At 36.5% G+C, this 18,537-nt stretch overlaps 1 protein-coding gene across 1 annotated transcript in view; it reads left to right on the plus strand.

Moving 5' to 3' along the window:
* Positions 1-18,537, plus strand: part of LOC122807285 (cytosolic 10-formyltetrahydrofolate dehydrogenase) — a 586,928-nt gene that overhangs the window by 164,752 nt on the left and 403,639 nt on the right. Inside the window, exon 8 of the mRNA XM_044078406.1 lies at positions 16,132-16,257. Coding sequence (XP_043934341.1) covers positions 16,132-16,257 — 126 coding nt within the window. The remainder of the gene's footprint in view (positions 1-16,131; positions 16,258-18,537) is intronic.

Raw genomic sequence — 18,537 nt, forward strand, 5'->3', positions numbered from 1 at the left:
AGCAGGAGTTGTTAATTGAAAGGACACATCATGTGTATGCTCTAACACTGGCCATGAGAAAGCAACCTAGACCTTTAATGGTAAAGATGCAATCCTACCAGCAGAAAGAGCTGATTCTGACAGAACTGTGGCAGAAGGACAAAGTACTAAAAGTAGGAGACAGTACAGTGTTTGTGGAAAATGATTATTCACTGTACACCAGGCAGAAGAGGAGTAAATTTGTTCCACTAGGCAGGGAATGACGAGAAGCAAGTATGAGATTCAAACTGCTGTACCCGGCTATCTTCAAAATATTCTTTGCTGGAGGGACAAAATCATTTTTTGAGGCAGAACATGCTAAGGAGGAAATACAAAAGTTTGTACAGCAAAAAGTAAACTGTGAAACAGAAGGAGATTCTCCTTCTTGTTTTTCTTGTAATAAAGGCCACAGAAGGACTGTATCTTTTCTAAGGTTTCAATGGAAAATGCTTGAGAGGCAGAAAAAAGCACAAGAGATGACTAGAAGAACCAATAGTACATTGAAAATGAAGCAGAGACTGGATTTAGGAGATGAAGATAAACCAAAATAAAACCAGCAACTCAGAAAATGACAAACAAATGTGGGATTACAAAAACATGAATTATATTTGTGAAACATGACAGAACAAGAAAACCTGGAAATATTGGACTTTTTTGACTTTGTTAAACTTATAGGGGACTCTAAAGCATATGCCCTTCTTCATGTCACTGATTTTTGGAAGAGCACTTAGGAGAGGGGAAGAGGAGGGAGAATGTTAACTGTAAGTAAAACAATTTTTTCTTAATAGTAGTATTTTTATAATGCATGCTTTACTGTGCATGCTATAAAGTAAAATGTTCTCAGTTTTTTTCAAGTGTAATGAGGATACTAAAGTAAACAGGTGGCCCCTTTTTTTTCCATCTTCTCTTTCTCTTTGTTCAGCTTTAAGACATGTAGCCACTACAAGGTAAAAAAGAAGAAAAGTCTGGTCAAAAGAGCATGATAAAAGAAAAATTGGTGTGCTGTTTCTCTTTCTTGCATAGGGGAATGACTAGATTAAGGCCTTGGCTTGATCTAGTAACAAGTTTTAAGAGAAAACAAGTAAATTAAAAATATTGAATATTGTAAAACTATTCTCTAGCAAATAAGTAAATGTTTGTAGAAGCAGCTCTGTATCTGATCCTCTTGTCTCGAAGTAGAGAATCTGAAAAAGAGCAATAAAAACAGAGTATTTATTTCTTTGAATGCCTTTCTTCCATTGGCTAGGAGTTCATGTTTTCTAAAAGCATTCAAGTGCTTTCCCATGCTGGGAGAGCAATAAAGATAAGACAAAAACAGACAGCACTTAGTAGAAATGTACTATGTGCTACCATGTGTCTTAGCAAGGTTAACCTTCAGTGTGGCTGTCAGTTTGGAACAATTGTTCCTAATAGGAGAGTAAAACACTTGAATATTTGAAGATGCCCATAGTTTTGTATGTTATTATTAAATTAATAAGTTTTAGGGGGTGCATTGGGTGTGTTTATGTATTTATTTTTTTTTTGTTTGAGGGTTTTCAGTAAAACAAAAAGTTTTGTAAGACTTGACATAGGTTTAAATTGATATGACAAGAAACAACTGTATACAAGATCAACCTGCCAAACATTAGTGTATGCATTTAACACAAAAGCTGGAATTAGACGCTTAACAAAAAAGCTGTTACACATAAAAGGTGGGAATAACTTTTTAAGATAATGACTCTTTTTGTATTGTCTTTAAATGTAAATAGTCTGACAGATGTATACAAAAAAGAAAGAGTAGTGAACTGTATTAAAAAATGTAGAATGCAAATAGCTATGCTACAGAAGACACACTTGGAAAGAACCGAAGCGTTAATTTGATAAAGAAGGGTTTTCAGGAAGGTTATTCAGCAGAATACTGGGACAAATGAAAAGAGGAGTACATATATTAATTGCAAGAGGAGCTCCAATAGTGATAGAAGAGGATAAAAAAATAATGGTAGATTTATAGTACTAAGGGGCTACTGGCAAGGGAGGAGGATTACACTGGCATGTATTTATATTCCCCCTAAAATTGCTATAATGGAACTTAAGAAAATTCTGAGAGACATAATCAGCTTTCAGCAAGGAATATTACTTATAGGTGAGAGTGGAATTTGATTTGCAGCAGTAAATATGTGACTGGGAGGCACAGAAGGGAAATATAACAAATGAGGGAAGATTTTTGAAGAAATTTATGAAACTATTTGCATGGAAGATGTGAATTCAGTAGTAGGAGTTCAGAGTGGATTTACGTATTATTCCTCAAGATACAAACACTGGGCTAGGCTAGACAGAACTTAACATTTTCACAGGATCATGTGTATTTAATTCAAAGTTTTGATATGCATCCAATAACTATTTCAGATCATTCACCAATAATAACTAAAATAAAAATGCAGGGTAATGAAATAAAAGTGAGACATTGTCACTTTCCCACCTATCTGTTGAAAAGAGAGGAATTTAAGGAATTGGTAGTGGAAATTATTCAGGAGCTATTAGAGAAGATAGAAATGTCTTCTGAAAATATAGCTAGGGAATGGAAAAAAATTAAAGTGGGGTTTTAGTGGGGTAGTCTCTGCTCGACAGTGGCACAGGAAAATAACTTTCTTGGGTGGCATAAGCCATGGAACCTTGTTGGCTAGGCTTACGTAGGCCCTTGGGCTGATAGCCTAGTACCTACCTATGAACCTAAAAATAGGGTGGAAATAAAAGAAAGAGATATATGGTTTCTGACTGACAGATGTTAAATATTGCAGAATAGGGGAAATCTCACAGAACAAGAAAAGCAGCATTTGCAGAATGCTAAACAGAAAATAAGGGATTACCTCAATAATATGCATGAGTTTTGAAAGATTTCTGTTACGCAACTGTTTTAATAATAACTGCAGAGCACAAAAACCTTTAGCACAATGAACCAGGCAACAGAAAGTAGAAAGGGTTGTTGCCAAGCTTAGGCAGCCAATAACAAGAGATCCTGTAGAGGTACAAGAAATATTTCAGAAATTTTAAGAAGGTCTATGTAAAGCTGAGACATATGGAAGTCAAGAAAATGTACAAATGGAAATGTTTATGGAAGAATTAAATATGCCAAGGTTAGAGGTAGATGAGACTCAATTACTAACAGGAGAGGAGGAGATGAGATAAAAATGGTGCTGTATAACTAATCTACAGCAAAGTTCCCAGGAACCCTGTAGAAATTTGGAAGCTAGGAAGGAAAACACTGACAAAGATCTGTAATATTTTAGCACTATTTTAAGAGGAGAAGAAGCACCAACATGCTGGAGGAAAGCTCTGTGGTGGCTGTAATACCTAAAGAGGATAGAGACCCGTCAAATCCAGCTTCCTACAGGCCCATTTCAATCCTGAACCATGATTATAAAGTGTTTGTCTCGAATGGCTAAAATAATGGTAAAGGTGATGCCAAAATTGATAGATATGGATCAGTGGAGTTTTTATGTAGGGGAGGCAAACATTTGACAACATTAACAGAACATTGATGATCCAGAGGGAAGCAGAATATAAGAAAATACCACTGTTGTTGGTGGGTCTTGATACAGTGAAAGCATTTCAGAGAGTAAGCTGGGAGTTTATTAGCAGGGCAATGGAAGCATTTGCATTCCCTAATAAAATGATAAGGTTGATTAGGAGGATATATGAGGGATCGGAGATGAAAATTAAAGTGGGTGGGTTCCCCTGTAATAAATTGTGCATGAACAGAGGAACCAGGCAGGGGTGTCCTCTTTCCCCTTTGTTATTTCCATTATATTTAGAGCCATTGGCAAAGGAAATATGGGACTCAGAAATTCAAGGATATAATTGGTATGGTAGTCAAAAAAAGCTATCTTTATTTGCAGACAATATTATTTTGTAACTGATAAAACTGTAAAAGTACATCTCATTGTTGTGGAACATTTGGAGATGGTTTCATGTCTTTCCAGGATATAAAATTAATGAACGTAAAACAATGGCTAAAGCTGTAAACTATGTACCCACACATGAAATGGTTCAGAATATCCATAGTTAATGGGAAACAATAATGTCTGAGCAGAGGAGCCAGGCAAGGGTGTCCTGTTTCCCCTTTGTTATTTGCATTATATTTAGAACCATAGGGTAAAAAAATAAGGGACTCAGAACTTCAAGGCTATTTTTTTATTTATTTATTTATTTATTTTATATTTGTTAACCGGGAAAGTCTGACTGGATACAGGTCCATTTTCAGCAGAGGCCTGGGGTGAAAAGCTCCAAATGTACAAAAACAAGTGTAAGTACAGTGAAATTATTAGTGTAAGTACAGTGAAATTATTACAGTGAGTTATCACAAAACTGAGATTTGTTTAACGACATGTACACACAGGTACATTTTTTTCTCACATACACACAGCAAAGGTTGGAAGCAAGTAGCTGAGAAAAAAATGGTTAAAGATTTCATCTGAAAAAGGAAAACATATATTAAGGTGGTTATCATACATGGTGTAGTGTTAACTTTAAATCTTTCCAGTAGGATAGGTTCATAGATTAGTACTAGGTTAACAGCCCTCCTGGGCCATTTTAAGCTTAGCCAATTACTCCATGTGAGAATCAAACCCTGCACCTTGTAACTGTAAGGTAAACACCTTAACCATTATGCCATCCTCCCACCACTCCCATCACTGAGGGTGATACACAGAATTTTAACCAGTTCGAGAGTCATAGTTTTATTCTTGTAGTGAGGTTCTCATTTATGAATTATATTTGAGTGGGGGTAGTCAAAAAAAGCTGACTCTGTTTGCAGATGATATTATTTTATACCTGATAAAACCAGAAAAGCACCTTTCACTGTTGGAGAACATTTTGAGTCCATTTCATATCTTTTCAGGATACAAAATTAATGAAGCTAAAAACAAAGGCAATAGCTGTAAATTATGTACCCACACACAAATTGGTTCAGCAATGTCCATATTTATTAGGACATGATAATATAAAGTACTTAGTAGTATGAATTAAAAGGGATTCTGGTGTGGGAGTTTAGGCTATATGGGAAGAGACTAAATAAAAGATAATACAAAACTGAGAAACTGGAAGCTCTGTTATATGGCTATAGATAGCAAGATACACGCAGTTAAAATGGTTTTAGCCCCTTTAGTTTTATACACAGGTCAGGCATATTTTTATCAGCCTGGGAGAAGATGTGGATAGCAGTTAATAAAAAACTGAAGAATTTTATCTGGGAAGGGAATACAGCAAGAGTGAAGTGGGATAAGCTGATTCTTCCACTAGATCAAGGTGGTTTGGGATAACCTGATTTGAAGGGGTATTTCAGAGCTACACAGTTAAGGCTCTTATTCATAGCACAAACAGAAACCTATAATTCATAGAGGAAAGGGATGATGATGAAACAGGGGAGAAGCTCAAGAAACAAGGAGAGACTGAGAGTTTGGATGCAGAACTTTAAGGAGTATAACAGTAACCATGCAGAATATTATATTCATAAAGTACCAGAAAGTATTCTAAGAAGTAAGTCAACATGGGGAATGGAGAAAGGCAGTTCGGCCAATAGGGATGACTGCAATTAGGGATGCAGACATTAGACAAGAGGGGGCTGGAATTTATTGGGGAAAACTGGCAAAGGAACCAAGGTATTCAGAGCAAATAACTGTAGAGGGAAAAGTGATAGAATGGGAAGATGCCAACAACTTATTTGGACTGCAGGTTAGAGATTACCTTCCCTATCAAGGATTGATATCAGAGTATAGGTAAAGAGAAACAAATTAGGGGGGGGGGGGTCCTAAACAAAAGACCAGCACTGGTAGAATTTGTAGTAGAATCTGGAACAAAAGCTGCGTTAAAAAAAGAATAATTAGTACAGCATATAAAATATTGCATGATAACTATAAGAATCAATCAGAGGAGATTAGAAAGGATTGGAAAGAGAGATTGGATAAGCAATTCACATATAAATAATGGGGAATATATGTATGTCTCCCAAATATGCAACAAAAGTCTAGAAGATTTAGGATCTTTGCTTGGAATTGTTTACATAGGTATTTTTTATACCCCAAGTAGACTCCAAAGAATTTTTCCTCAGGTAGACAGCAAATGGAGGTGTAATGGGGAAGAAAGAGGTAAGTGGGAACATATTTTCTGGGACTGTAAAGAGTTGGCAGACATTAAAGATTCTCTGCAGACTACTCTGTCAGAGATACTGGGTGTAACTAAAGAATTTTTTTTGAGCTAAGATACAGAATCGGAATTGCCTAGAAATAGTAAGGCATTGCTGAGTCTAATTATGGTGGCTGCCAAAAAAAAGTAATTACTAGAAAATGGAAATCAAATTCTAAACCAACTGTGCTAGAAGTAGTGAATATAGTAACAGAGATAAAACAACTGGACTTGGGATCTTTAGAAAAGGTAGGAGCAAATTACATAGAAAAAAATGGGAATTGTGGGAACAAAACAGTATAAGAAACTTCTCTGTGTGGAAGATTTTCAGTCCATATATTTCTAGTTAATCACTGTATATTAATCAGATCAGACAATAGTAGTAGAAGTAGCGAACATAAACTCGTCAAGTCAAAAAGTAATAATAGAAAATATATAATTCTACAGTATTACTAAGTATTCGAAAGTAATCCAAGCAAGGCAGGCAGTCTGTTTCCAGTCGAAAATCCTTTATTAAGTACACAGACAAGCGATCCAAGTAAAACAAAAATAGAGTAATAATTTCCTCACAAGCTTTCTAAATATATATATACTTTTTATCAGGCATGGGAGTGGTTTACTGTGCTGTAAAACAAAGTGTTATTGGTACACATGTTAAATTCACATCCCTTCCCCCATCAGTGTGACATTCGAGCTGGTCCTGCCCTACCTAGTAGCTGTCATAATAATATATAGCCCTAATGTACTTTAATGGTACATCTTATTTAACCAAATTATTAAGTCTGTGATTTTATGCAAGGCAGTATACTACATGGCTGGAAATATATCAACCTTAGTTCATTTTGCGATCAAAAATTATATATAAATATATACATATACATTTTGCATGTAAAAATCAGTTTCTATTTTCATAACCTATTGTTAACAAAGATCGCTTTCGTCCTTCTAGACTTCTTCAGGTCTGTGTACAAGAACCCTAAAAACCTATATAATTGTATAATTAGTTAGTATTGTTATTACCATCATTTTGAATAAAGTGGAAAAAGAGAACCAGAAAAAGTAAAAATTATATGTATGATGATGGAAACAAAATATACACTTAAATGTCAAATGATTTAAAATGGTATTTAAAACCAATTTGTAGAAAAAATAAAATAAAATACACTTAGTCATGTAAACAATGTGGCAATTTTCTAAGTTCCAGTTCACTTTTAATTGAACAGTAGTAGTTTAGTCCAGGCTTTCTAAAAGAGTTCAGCTTTAATTGCCACATGAGTTCCTGTTTCTCCAGAATATTCGGGATGTCTCCTTCAAGATCACCCATGTCTATGCGATCCAGGATCTGGAACTTAAAATCTGTGTGTCTTTTATAAAGAGAAAGGTGTTTGGCTAGTGCATTCTTTTTACATCCAGAGCGGATTTCTGACAGATGACATGAAATCCTTCGCTGGTGAGTTTATTTACAGTCTTGCCCACATAGAATGCATCACATTCATTGCACTGTGCCCTGTAAATTACTTTTTTAGTGTTACAGTCACCCCCTGCACTGGTTTTAATGATCTTCTTTAAATAAGGGCAATAAAAACTATCACCTTGCTGTATAAATATACAAAATGTACAATTAGTTTCACATCTTTTAGTGCTTTTCTCACATGGTCTATGTTTAAATTCAACAAAACTTCTAATATTCCTGGCCTTCCTATAAACAAATGATGGGGCTTCACCTAAGATATTAATCAGAAAAGGGTTTCCTGTGACAATGTCCCAGTTTTCTTCAATAATATTTTTGATACTGTGATAATCCAAAGTGTATGTCAGGATGCAGCTATTTTTGCATTTGTTATTCTCTGTGGGATTACTTAACATTTTTCTACTGGGGAGGTTGAGTGAAGGTGCTTCAGTCCTTTTCAGTTCTATAATGGGTTCCAGGATGTTTTTAACATCTGACTTTCATAGCCTCTCACTAGAAAATCATTCTCTAAGTTGTTCAGGTTTCTCAAAAATGGTTCCATCTCTGTGGTGATTCGAGCTAATCTATAGCCTTGGGATTTCACTACATTATACTTGGTTTTTGTAGGATGTAGACTTTTACTGTGGAATAATAAGTTAACCCTTGTTGGTTTTCTGAATAGATCAGTGGTGATTCTGTTATTGTTGATGCCCTTGGAAATCTGCATATCTAGGAAAGTGGTTGAAGTACAGCTATGGGAAGAGGTAAACTTCAGGAAGGGGGTTGTTTGATTGAGGTAAGTGATAAAATCTCCAAGCTGCAAGGTGTCACCTTCCCACACAATAAAGACATTGTCAATAAAACATAAATAACATGTGATATGCTGCATGTAGTCTGTGTTGTTTAACACAAAGTCCTCCTCCCATTTGCCCAGGGCTATGTTAGCTATGCTTGGAGCCATGGCAGTCCCCATTGCTATACCAGTTTTTTGTTTGTAGTGTTTGCCATTGAAAGTAAAGAAATTGAAGTCCAGTACAAGATTAATGAGCTTGCTTAACTTTTGCAGTTGTGCCTGTGTACCCTGATTATGTTTCTTAAAAGACTCCATAGCCGCTGTTATACAGTAATTGTGAGGGAGCACTGTGTACAAGGATTCCACATCAATAGTTACCAAAATACTGTCAGCTTCCACTGTAATGTTTTTTATTTTCTTCAAAAAATCCATTGAATCTCTTATATATGACTTATTCTTTTCTGCTAGACGTTTCAGCAAGTAATCAAGGTAAATGGCTATGGCTTCAGTAAAGGAACCTGCACTTGCTACCACCGGTCTATAAGGTGGGTCTTCTCTGTTCTTGTGTGGCTTTGGTATTCCAAAAAAGTAAGGTAAACGTGGGCATGGGCTCCATAAATATTATAAAGATTTTCAGTGATAAGTTTTTCTTCCCATAATGTGGTGAGGTTAGTGTTCCATAAATCATATGCTCTTTTTATGTCATCCATGGTAAATAACTCATAAAATCTGTTATCCTCCAACATGTTCTCTATCTTTTGGTTGTAGCTAGTGGTATCAGTCACAAGTATACCTCCTCCCTTGTCTGCCTTCATTACACGCCTGGATTTATCATTGCCTAGCTCAAGCAATGCTTTTCTTTCTCCCTGTGTTAAGTTATAAAGTTTTTTCTTTGGAGGTTTTTATGCAGTTTCCTGATATCCATCTCACATTTCACTTCGAAAGCAGCTAGTGTTTGATGTAGTGGTGAACAATAGCTGCTAGGCCTTTTTATAGTTTCATCAATACGCTTATTTTCAGTGTCATTACTTTTGCCATGAAACTGTACCCTTAAGTTGAGCTTCCTCACAAACATTTTAAGGTCTATCAGTACTTGAGCAACCTCACTCCTGCAGCTTGGTACAAAAGTAAGTCCTTTGGACAACACACTTTTTTCCTCTTCAGTCAGTGCTTTAACAGAGTGATTCCAGATAAGTGGAGCACCTGTTATTGTGGTGCCTGTTGTTGTTGTTATTGTACCTGTTATTGTGGCTGTTTCCTCTGTCTGAGCCTGGGATCTGGGTTGTAGTCGAGGTTCCAGTCGGGATTGCCCAGGTATTGTATTTCCCTCACCCCTGTCCACTGTTTTGTTCTCCTGTCTCCCTGGGAGTTTGTGGATAGAGTATAAGACCTCTGGAATTCCTCCTCTGCTTTCTGGAATCTCGGTGGGTTGTAGTAGTATTCCTCGCTGTGGCTGTGGTATGGGGGGACCTGGTAAGAGGGTCAAGCTCTGGGGCTCTGGTGGTGGTCGTCGTTCTTGTTCTGGTACTGGTGCTGGCTTTGGTATTGGTGTGGTGGTTGATGTCTGTGCTGTCGATATTGGTCTTCCTGAAGAAACTGGTCTCTGTGATGGTGTTGCTGCTCCTGGTAGCTGGATTGTCTGTGGTCCCGGTTGTCCTGGTAGTTGGAACCTCGACTACAACCCAGGTCCCAGGCTCAGACAGAGGAAACAGCCACAATAACAGGTACAATAACAACAACAACAGGCACCACAATAACAGGTGCTCCACTTATCTGGAACCACTCTGTTAAAGCACTGACTGAAGAGGAAAAAAGTGTGTTGTCCAAAGGACTTACTTTTGTACCAAGCTGCAGGAGTGAGGTTGCTCAAGTACTGATAGACCTTAAAATGTTTGTGAGGAAGCTCAACTTAAGGGTACAGTTTCATGGCAAAAGTAATGACACTGAAAATAAGCCTATTTATGAAACTATAAAAAGGCCTAGCAGCTATTGTCCACCACTACATCAAACACTAGCTGCTTTCGAAGTGAAATGTGAGTTGGATATCAGGAAACTGCTTAAAAAACCTCCAAAGGAAAAACTTTATAACTTAAGACAGGGAGAAAGATAAGCATTGCTTGAGCTAGGCAATGATAAATCCAGGCATGTAATGAAGGCAGACAAGGGAGGAGGTATATTTGTGACTGATACCACTAGCTACAACCAAAAGATAGAGAACATGCTGGAGGATAACAGATTTTATGAGTTATTTACCATGGATGACATAAAAAGAGCATATGATTTATGGAACACTAACCTCACCACATTATGGGAAGAAAAACTTATCACTGAAAATCTTTATAATTATTTATGGAGCCCATGCCCACGTTTACCTTACTTTTTTGGAATACCAAAGCCACACAAGAACAGAGAAGTCCCACCTTATAGATCGGTGGTAGCAAGTGGAGGTTCCCTTACTGAAGCCACAGCCATTTACCTTGATTACTTGCTGAAACCTCTAGCAGAAAAGAATAAGTCATATATAAGAGATTCAATGGATTTTTTGAAGAAAATAAAAAACATTACAGTGGAAGCTGACAGTATTTTGGTAACTATTGATGTGGAATCCTTGTACACAGTGCTCCCTCACAATTACTGTATAACAGCAGCTATGGAGTCTTTTAAGAAACATAATCAGGGTACACAGGCACAACTGCAAAAGTTAAGCAAGCTCATTAATCTTGTACTGGACTTCAATTTCTTTACTTTCAATGGCAAACACTACAAACAAAAACTGGTATAGCAATGGGGGCTGCCATGGCTCCCAGCATAGCTAACATAGCCCTGGGCAAATGGGAGGAGGACTTTGTGTTAAACAAAACAGACTACATGCAGCATATCACATGCTATTTACGTTTTATTGACGATGTCTTTATTGTGTGGGAAGGTGACACCTTGCAGCTTGGAGATTTTATCACTTACCTCAATCAAACAACCCCCTTCCTGAAGTTTACCTCTTCCCATAGCTGTACTTCAACCACTTTCCTAGATATGCAGATTTCCAAGGACATCAACAATAACAGATTCACCACTGATCTATTCAGAAAACCAACAAGGGTTAACTTATTATTCCACAGTAAAAGTCTACATCCTACAAAAACCAAGTATAATGTAGTGAAATCCCAAGGCTATAGATTAGCTCGAATCACCACAGAGATGGAACCATTTTTGAGAAACCTGAACAACTTAGAGAATGATTTTCTAGTGAGAGGCTATGAAAGTCAGATGTTAAAAAAACATCCTGGAACCCATTATAGAACTGAAAAGGACTGAAGCACCTTCACTCAACCTCCCCAGTAGAAAAATGTTAAGTAATCCCACAGAGAATAACAAATACAAAAATAGCTGCATCCTGACATACACTTTGGATTATCACAGTATCAAAATATTATTGAAGAAAACTGGGACATTGTCACAGGAAACCCTTTTCTGATTAACATCTTAGGTGAAGCCCCATCATTTGTTTATAGGAAGGCCAGGAATATTAGAAGTTTTGTTGAATTTAAACCTAGACCATGTGAGAAAAGCACTAAAAGATGTGAAACTAATTGTACATTTTGTATATTTATACAGCAAGGTGATAGTTTTTATTGCCCTTATTTAAAGAAGATCATTAAACCCAGTGCAGGGGGTGACTGTAACACTAAAAAAGTAATTTACAGGGCACAGTGCAATGAATGTGATGTATTCTATGTGGGCAAGACTGTAAATAAACTCAAGCGAAGGATTTCATGTCATCTGTCAGAAATCCGCTCTGGATGTAAAAAGAATGCACTAGCCAAACACCTTTCTCTTCATAAAAGACACACAGGTTTTAAGTTCCATATCCTGGATCGCATAGACATGGGTGATCTTGAAGGAGACATCCTGAATATTCTGGAGAAACAGGAACTCATGTGGCAATTAAAGCTGAACTCTTTTAGAAAGCCTGGATTAAACTACTACTGTTCAATTAAAAGTCCACTGGAACTTAGAAAATTGCCACATTGTTTACATGACTAAGTGTATTTTATTTTATTTTTTCTACAAATTTGTTTTAAATACCATTTTAAATCATTTGACATTTAAGAGTAAATTTTGTTTCCATCATCATACATATATTTTTTTACTTTTTTCTGGTTCTCTTTTTTTCCACTTTATTCAAAATGATGGTAATAACAATACTAACTAATTATACAATTATATAGGTTTTTAGGGTTCTTGTACACAGATCTGAAGAAGTCTAGAAGGATGAAAGCGATCTTTGTTAACAATAGGTTATGAAAATAGAAACTGATTTTTACATGCAAAATGTATATGTATATATTTATATATAATTTTTGATCGCAAAATGAACTAAGGTTGATATATTTCCAGCCATGTAGTATATTGCCTTGTATAAAATCACAGACTTAATAATTTGGTTAAATAAGATGTACCATTAAAGTACATTAGGGCTATATATTATTATGACAGCTACTAGGTAGGGCAGGACCAGCTCGAATGTCACACTGATGGGGGAAGGGATGTGAATTTAACATGTGTACCAATAACACTTTTATTACAGCACAGTAAACCACTCCCATGCCTGATAAAAAGTATATATATATTTAGAAAGCTTGTGAGGAAATTATTACTCTATTTTTGTTTTACTTGGATCGCTTGTCTGTGTACTTTATAAAGGATTTTCGACTGGAAACAGACTGCCTGCCTTGCTTGGATTACTTTCGAATACTTAGTAATACTGTAGAATTATATATTTTCTATTATTACTTTTTGACTTGACGAGTTTACGTTCGCTACTTCTACTACTATTGTCTGATCTGATTAATATACAGTGATTAACTAGAAATATATGGACTGAAAATCTTCCACACAGAGAAGTTTCTTACACTGTTTTGTTTTTAGACCCACTACACTTTAGTGGGTTGTTTTGAGACTTCAGGGATACCACGGAGATTACTTGTTTTTTGGAATTGTGGAAACAGTACATGTAGAGGATGAATGAGGTTTAAAAGAATGCAGGATTTGAATGAGCTATGCAATGTTTGACAGTGACTGGATAGATTATAAGTAATGTATAATGTTTGCAAGTAAAATTATGTCATGGTTTGTGATGTATCTTGTTTGTAACTAAAATTATGTCAAAATTGTTTGTTTTCATTTATATTTATTTATTTTTTTTGTTTATTTATTTATTTCACATTTGTTAACCGGGTTAGTCCAGCTAAGTTTGAAAAAAAAATAATTTTTCAGTGGAGACCCGAGGGGGAAAGCCCCAGCAAACATGAGTAAAGTGACAATATACAAATATTAAATAACAATCACAATACAAAATGTATTTATTTATTTATTTGTTTATTTATTTATGTATTTATTTACATTTGTTGACCAGGAGTGTCCGACTGGATGTAGGTCCATTTTCAGTGGAGGCCCGGGGAGAAATGCTCCACAGTTAAAATATACAGACAGTAGTTACATTGGATTTACATAGCAATTAAAAAAAAAGAAAAATAATTGTAAAAAGAAAAGGTTATTAGCTGTTTGCATTGCATTGATAGTAAGCAACCTATTTTCAGTGCAGACCCAAGGGGAAAAAGCCCCAGTAAACATAAGCAAAGGTAAACATACAGGACAAAAACTATTAAAAACAACAATCAAATACAAAATTAATTATAAAGAGAAAAAAAAACAAAATAAAAAAAAATGAACATTAAGGGTTGCACTGATAGCAGTGGTCAAAATGTACTACATATGAGAGTAAATAAAGATAATTGTTGTTCAAAAGAAGGACAATGTATAGACATTGATAGGAAGTTGGGGGAAAGATAAATAGTGTAGAGAATGGGAGGGGGAGAGAAAGAAGAGGGCTATAGAAGGGCTATAGTAGTAGAGCTGAGGGTTTAGGAGGTTAGTTTAAGCAGAAGTTACTAACAGAAATTAGGAGATGCAACAAGTTATATAGTAGGTCAGACTAAGACTATGTGTAGTCAATGCAACGGCATCATTTCAAGTTTAGTAGGTGGGATTTAAGCTCCTTTTTAAAATAGGGAAAGGAAAGGTTGGATCTAATATGGAGAGAAAGTTTGTTCCAATTTAGTGAGACAGAGAAGTAAATTTATGATTGCCTATGTCATAAGTGATAATTTAATAAAGATGTTTCTTGTTTAAAAAAAAACGAGTCTTATACAACTAGCACCCTGTTACCATTGTAAGCCTCACATTTTTACGTGGAGACAGTTTACAGCGTAAAACAGACATATCAGACATGCCATGACAACTGATATCTGCCTTCAGGGTTTGAATGATACACACACCCAGTTCTTATGAAATCAGGTGTAGTTGTATTCCTGCCTATGAAGACTTGTGTAATTCCTGCCTATGAAGACTTGTGTAATTCCTCATTTGCATATATGATGTGAAGAACCACAGAACAGTATTTTTGGAATCACCTGCATGAGAAATTTGGTTACACACACTGTGGGTAACATTTTGCCCAAATTGCAAATTATTTAGAAATCCAGAGAAATGTTCTGTATGTACTTTTAAGACAGCTATATTCTCTGCTGCATTATGTTTTGTACAGAAAAAGCTTACTTTTATTTTGTGCCATCCCTGTTGATGTTTGTGTTGTAATACTTAAGACGGGGTGTGCAGTTTACCTTGTGAAGTTGGAAAAACTCATAGATTTACATACTGACCTGGTTTACTACCCTAACCAAAGGTGGTAGACTGTACTTTACTAATAAGTAAATGGGGGAAAGTGAATATGTAAGTTTTGTAAGCAGCAGTAACTGGACAGGGAAATAAGACTCTGTTTCTGATAAGCAAGAAGGCATTTGTGTAATTCTGTACTGATTTGTGTAGGGAGATAGTAGCTGACCAGATTTAAGTATCTAAGGGAAGAGAAAAGCAATGAAAAAAATGACAAAATGTACTAAAACCACAAATATGTACTATATGAAAAGCACACAGGACATGAAAGGTGAGAAATGTAAACTGTGTAGACGATTACAAAAAGAATAACATAATAGAGTGCTGTTTGGGAAACACAGCCAAAAGTGGCAAGCTACTGAAGCGCTGGCCTGGCCATATGGCAAGCTGCTGAAGCACTGGCCTGGCAGTATGGCAGGCTACTGAAACACTGGCCTGGCAGTATGGCAAGCTACTGAAGCACTGGCCGGGGGGTATGGCAGGCTACTGAAGCACTGCCCTGGCAGTATGGCAAGCTACTGAAGCACTGGCCGGGGGGTATGGCAGGCTACTGAAACACTGGCCTGGCAGTATGGCAAGCTACTGAAGCACTGGCCGGGGGGTATGGTAGGCTACTGAAGCACTGGTCTGGCAGTATATGCAGAAGGGGCAGGAAGAGATAATGGAAAGGATTAGCTAAATGAAAAAAGGAAAGAGAACACATTTATAATGGGTTAGTTTTCTATCAACTGTATGTGTGTCGGTACTAACTTTATATCTGCAAAATGGAACTGTAAAGAAAAATAGAAACCGGAATAATGGTAAGGAACTAAATTGTTCTTTAAGATAATACGTAATACGTTTTTCCAGCCATTACTTTAGTGTATTCTACATAGGTTTAAGGATCTGTGTGTATTTTTTTCCAAAGAAGTGTGTGTTCTGAATACAGTGTAGGCATATACTGGCACTTCTAAAAACAGACGGACTTTTCTTTTTGCAGCTTCTGGTGAAGAATTTGCAGTTTGATGATGGAAAGATGATCCCAGCCTCTCATTATTTTAAGTCATCTGATGATACTATGGTGGAACTCACAGAAGCTGAAAAAGGCATTGCTGAAAAGCTCCGGGTAAGGAAAAATTAGCAAGAGCTGCTTAAATAGTGAACTGATGGCATGCTGCAAACAGCTTGTAACTATTTTGTGGTTTGTTTTGTTTTCTGTTGTTTAAAATTCTGAGCAGTTTATTTACTTTGCATTAAGGATAAAGTCATATATGTTATAGTACATTTTATGCAGACATAATGTGGATTCCTTTGTCCATACACCTGATGGCACACCCTTTCTTCTCTCTGATTGGCTGACTCGGTGGGTCTTTGACCACTATGAAATCCTTTGCATTTGTGACACAATAATACATTACCTTTTGTTCATGAGTAGATTTGAGTATAGTCCTTGCACTTTCTCTTTCTAAAATTAAGGTAGCGTCTTCCTAATTACTCTTCCATTGTGACATTGAAAGTTCACTTTTTTTCTCAAGGAGGTGGATCTCCATCATATGCTGTGCCAAGTAACTACACAGAGTATCAAGGAGTCAGAAATAAAACATACCATGTTCTGAACTCATTGTAAATACTATTACCGATACAGGCAGATAATCTATAGTTGACAACCTAGCTAATAATCCAGTTCTTAATTTTATTCAACCTATGGTACTCTTGGTTCACCCATAACATCTCAAGCCAACCCCCCCCCCCCCCATCATCAATATTGACTGACTGTCACTCCCAACCTCTAAAACAAGAAAATAGCACTTTTCAACGGGGTCAGCAAGCAGGCAACAAGGCAGCACACCCAGTTGCTTACTGGTAAGCCTAAAATATCACTTAGCCAAACCTCTCCTAAACATCTTTGATCAAAATCTTGCCACATCACATGCACCTGAAGAATGGAGAAATGTCATAGAAATCCCCTTCCTTAACGGAACCATTAAATTGATCCAGGTAGCTATAGACCCATCAGTTTTAATAACATTATCTTCAAAAATGTGGAATGAATTATTATAGACCTGATCAGTAAGGACTTACAAGCTCTGTAGATTTTAGGTCATTCTCATTTCTGCTTTGCCAAGGGCAAGTCTTGCTTTCTTAACCTTCTTAACTTCTTTAAAAAAAGCAGTAAAAAGTCAACAAAGCCCTAGATGAAGGACTTCTTATCCACACTACTTTTCTTGACTTAGTCAAAGATTTTGATATCATTTCTTACTTTAACTTCTTAAATAAGCTAGCCCAGCTAAACAGCAAACCCTTTGTAGTTTGCTGAATGGCTATCAAAGCAGGGCACATTTGGTCAGAATAAATGGTACTTCTTCCAAAAAAGCAAACTGTAACAAGTGGTATCCCTGAAGGTTCTGTCCTAGGCCATCTCCTCTTTGGAATATATTTCTTAGAAGTACAGTCAAATGCTAATAACCATTGGCTAATTAAATTTGCAGATAATTACAAGCTAAGAATTATCCCAAACCCCACCTGAGATTGGCTTATACACCAGTAAGCCCTTCATTGCACTGATAACTGGTGGACTAATCATGGTTTCACCCTAAATGCAAAGAAATGCAATATAGTCACCTTTGTAAAACCAGTGCTCTTACACAGCATCCCATAAATAGAATTTACCTTAAGACTGACATCACGATCTATGATTTCGGAACATGCACAAACAGTGAGCTATCCTAATTCCACTTTACTCAGTCTTTATTCACTGCAGTCATAGAACTTAATGCTTTTTTTGACATGTATAACTCTAAACAACTCTCCAAACTAGAAAGCTATATTTTATTTGGGTAGAGTAAAAGCCCTGTCATTATTTTCTGTGGCCTATATACTCCAGAGAGGTATATTGTACCTTGCCTTATAAGTTATGTCAAAGCCTGCTTTCTGATATCTCCTTTTTCTTAGATCTTAATTATGTGCCAAAATATCAACAAGTCCGAGCTCAGGATAAGATCATCACCTAGTGCTTCCCTCATCTGTACAACAAGCTACTGATTAGACAGTGTAAAACCCTAGATACATTCAAACTTCAGTAAGATGAATAGATGGGATCCATAAATTCATCCCTGGAGTCACCTTCTTCAGGCTTCTAACTATGCCAGTCTAAGCATTCTCACATATCACTCCTCCCTTTTCCTCCCTTTTCTCCGTGTCCTTGTTTGCCTTCTCTTTGTCGCAGTCAAAGCTGAAAATATTCTTCCTACATCTCCCAAATGACCTCTTCCTCCTGCTATCATCATCTGAAATATTAGCTCACCTTTAGCGATTCTTCTTCTCCTGTGGCATTATTGGCTAAACACACAATAGTTGACATACCGCCGTCTTTGTATAAACTTACAAATTTGTGAACATGTTTCTA

The sequence above is a fragment of the Protopterus annectens genome, chromosome 7.part0, assembly GCF_019279795.1.
Source record: "Protopterus annectens isolate FY-2018-M chromosome 7.part0, PAN1.0, whole genome shotgun sequence".
In the NCBI taxonomy this organism is placed as follows: Eukaryota; Metazoa; Chordata; order Ceratodontiformes; family Protopteridae; genus Protopterus; species Protopterus annectens.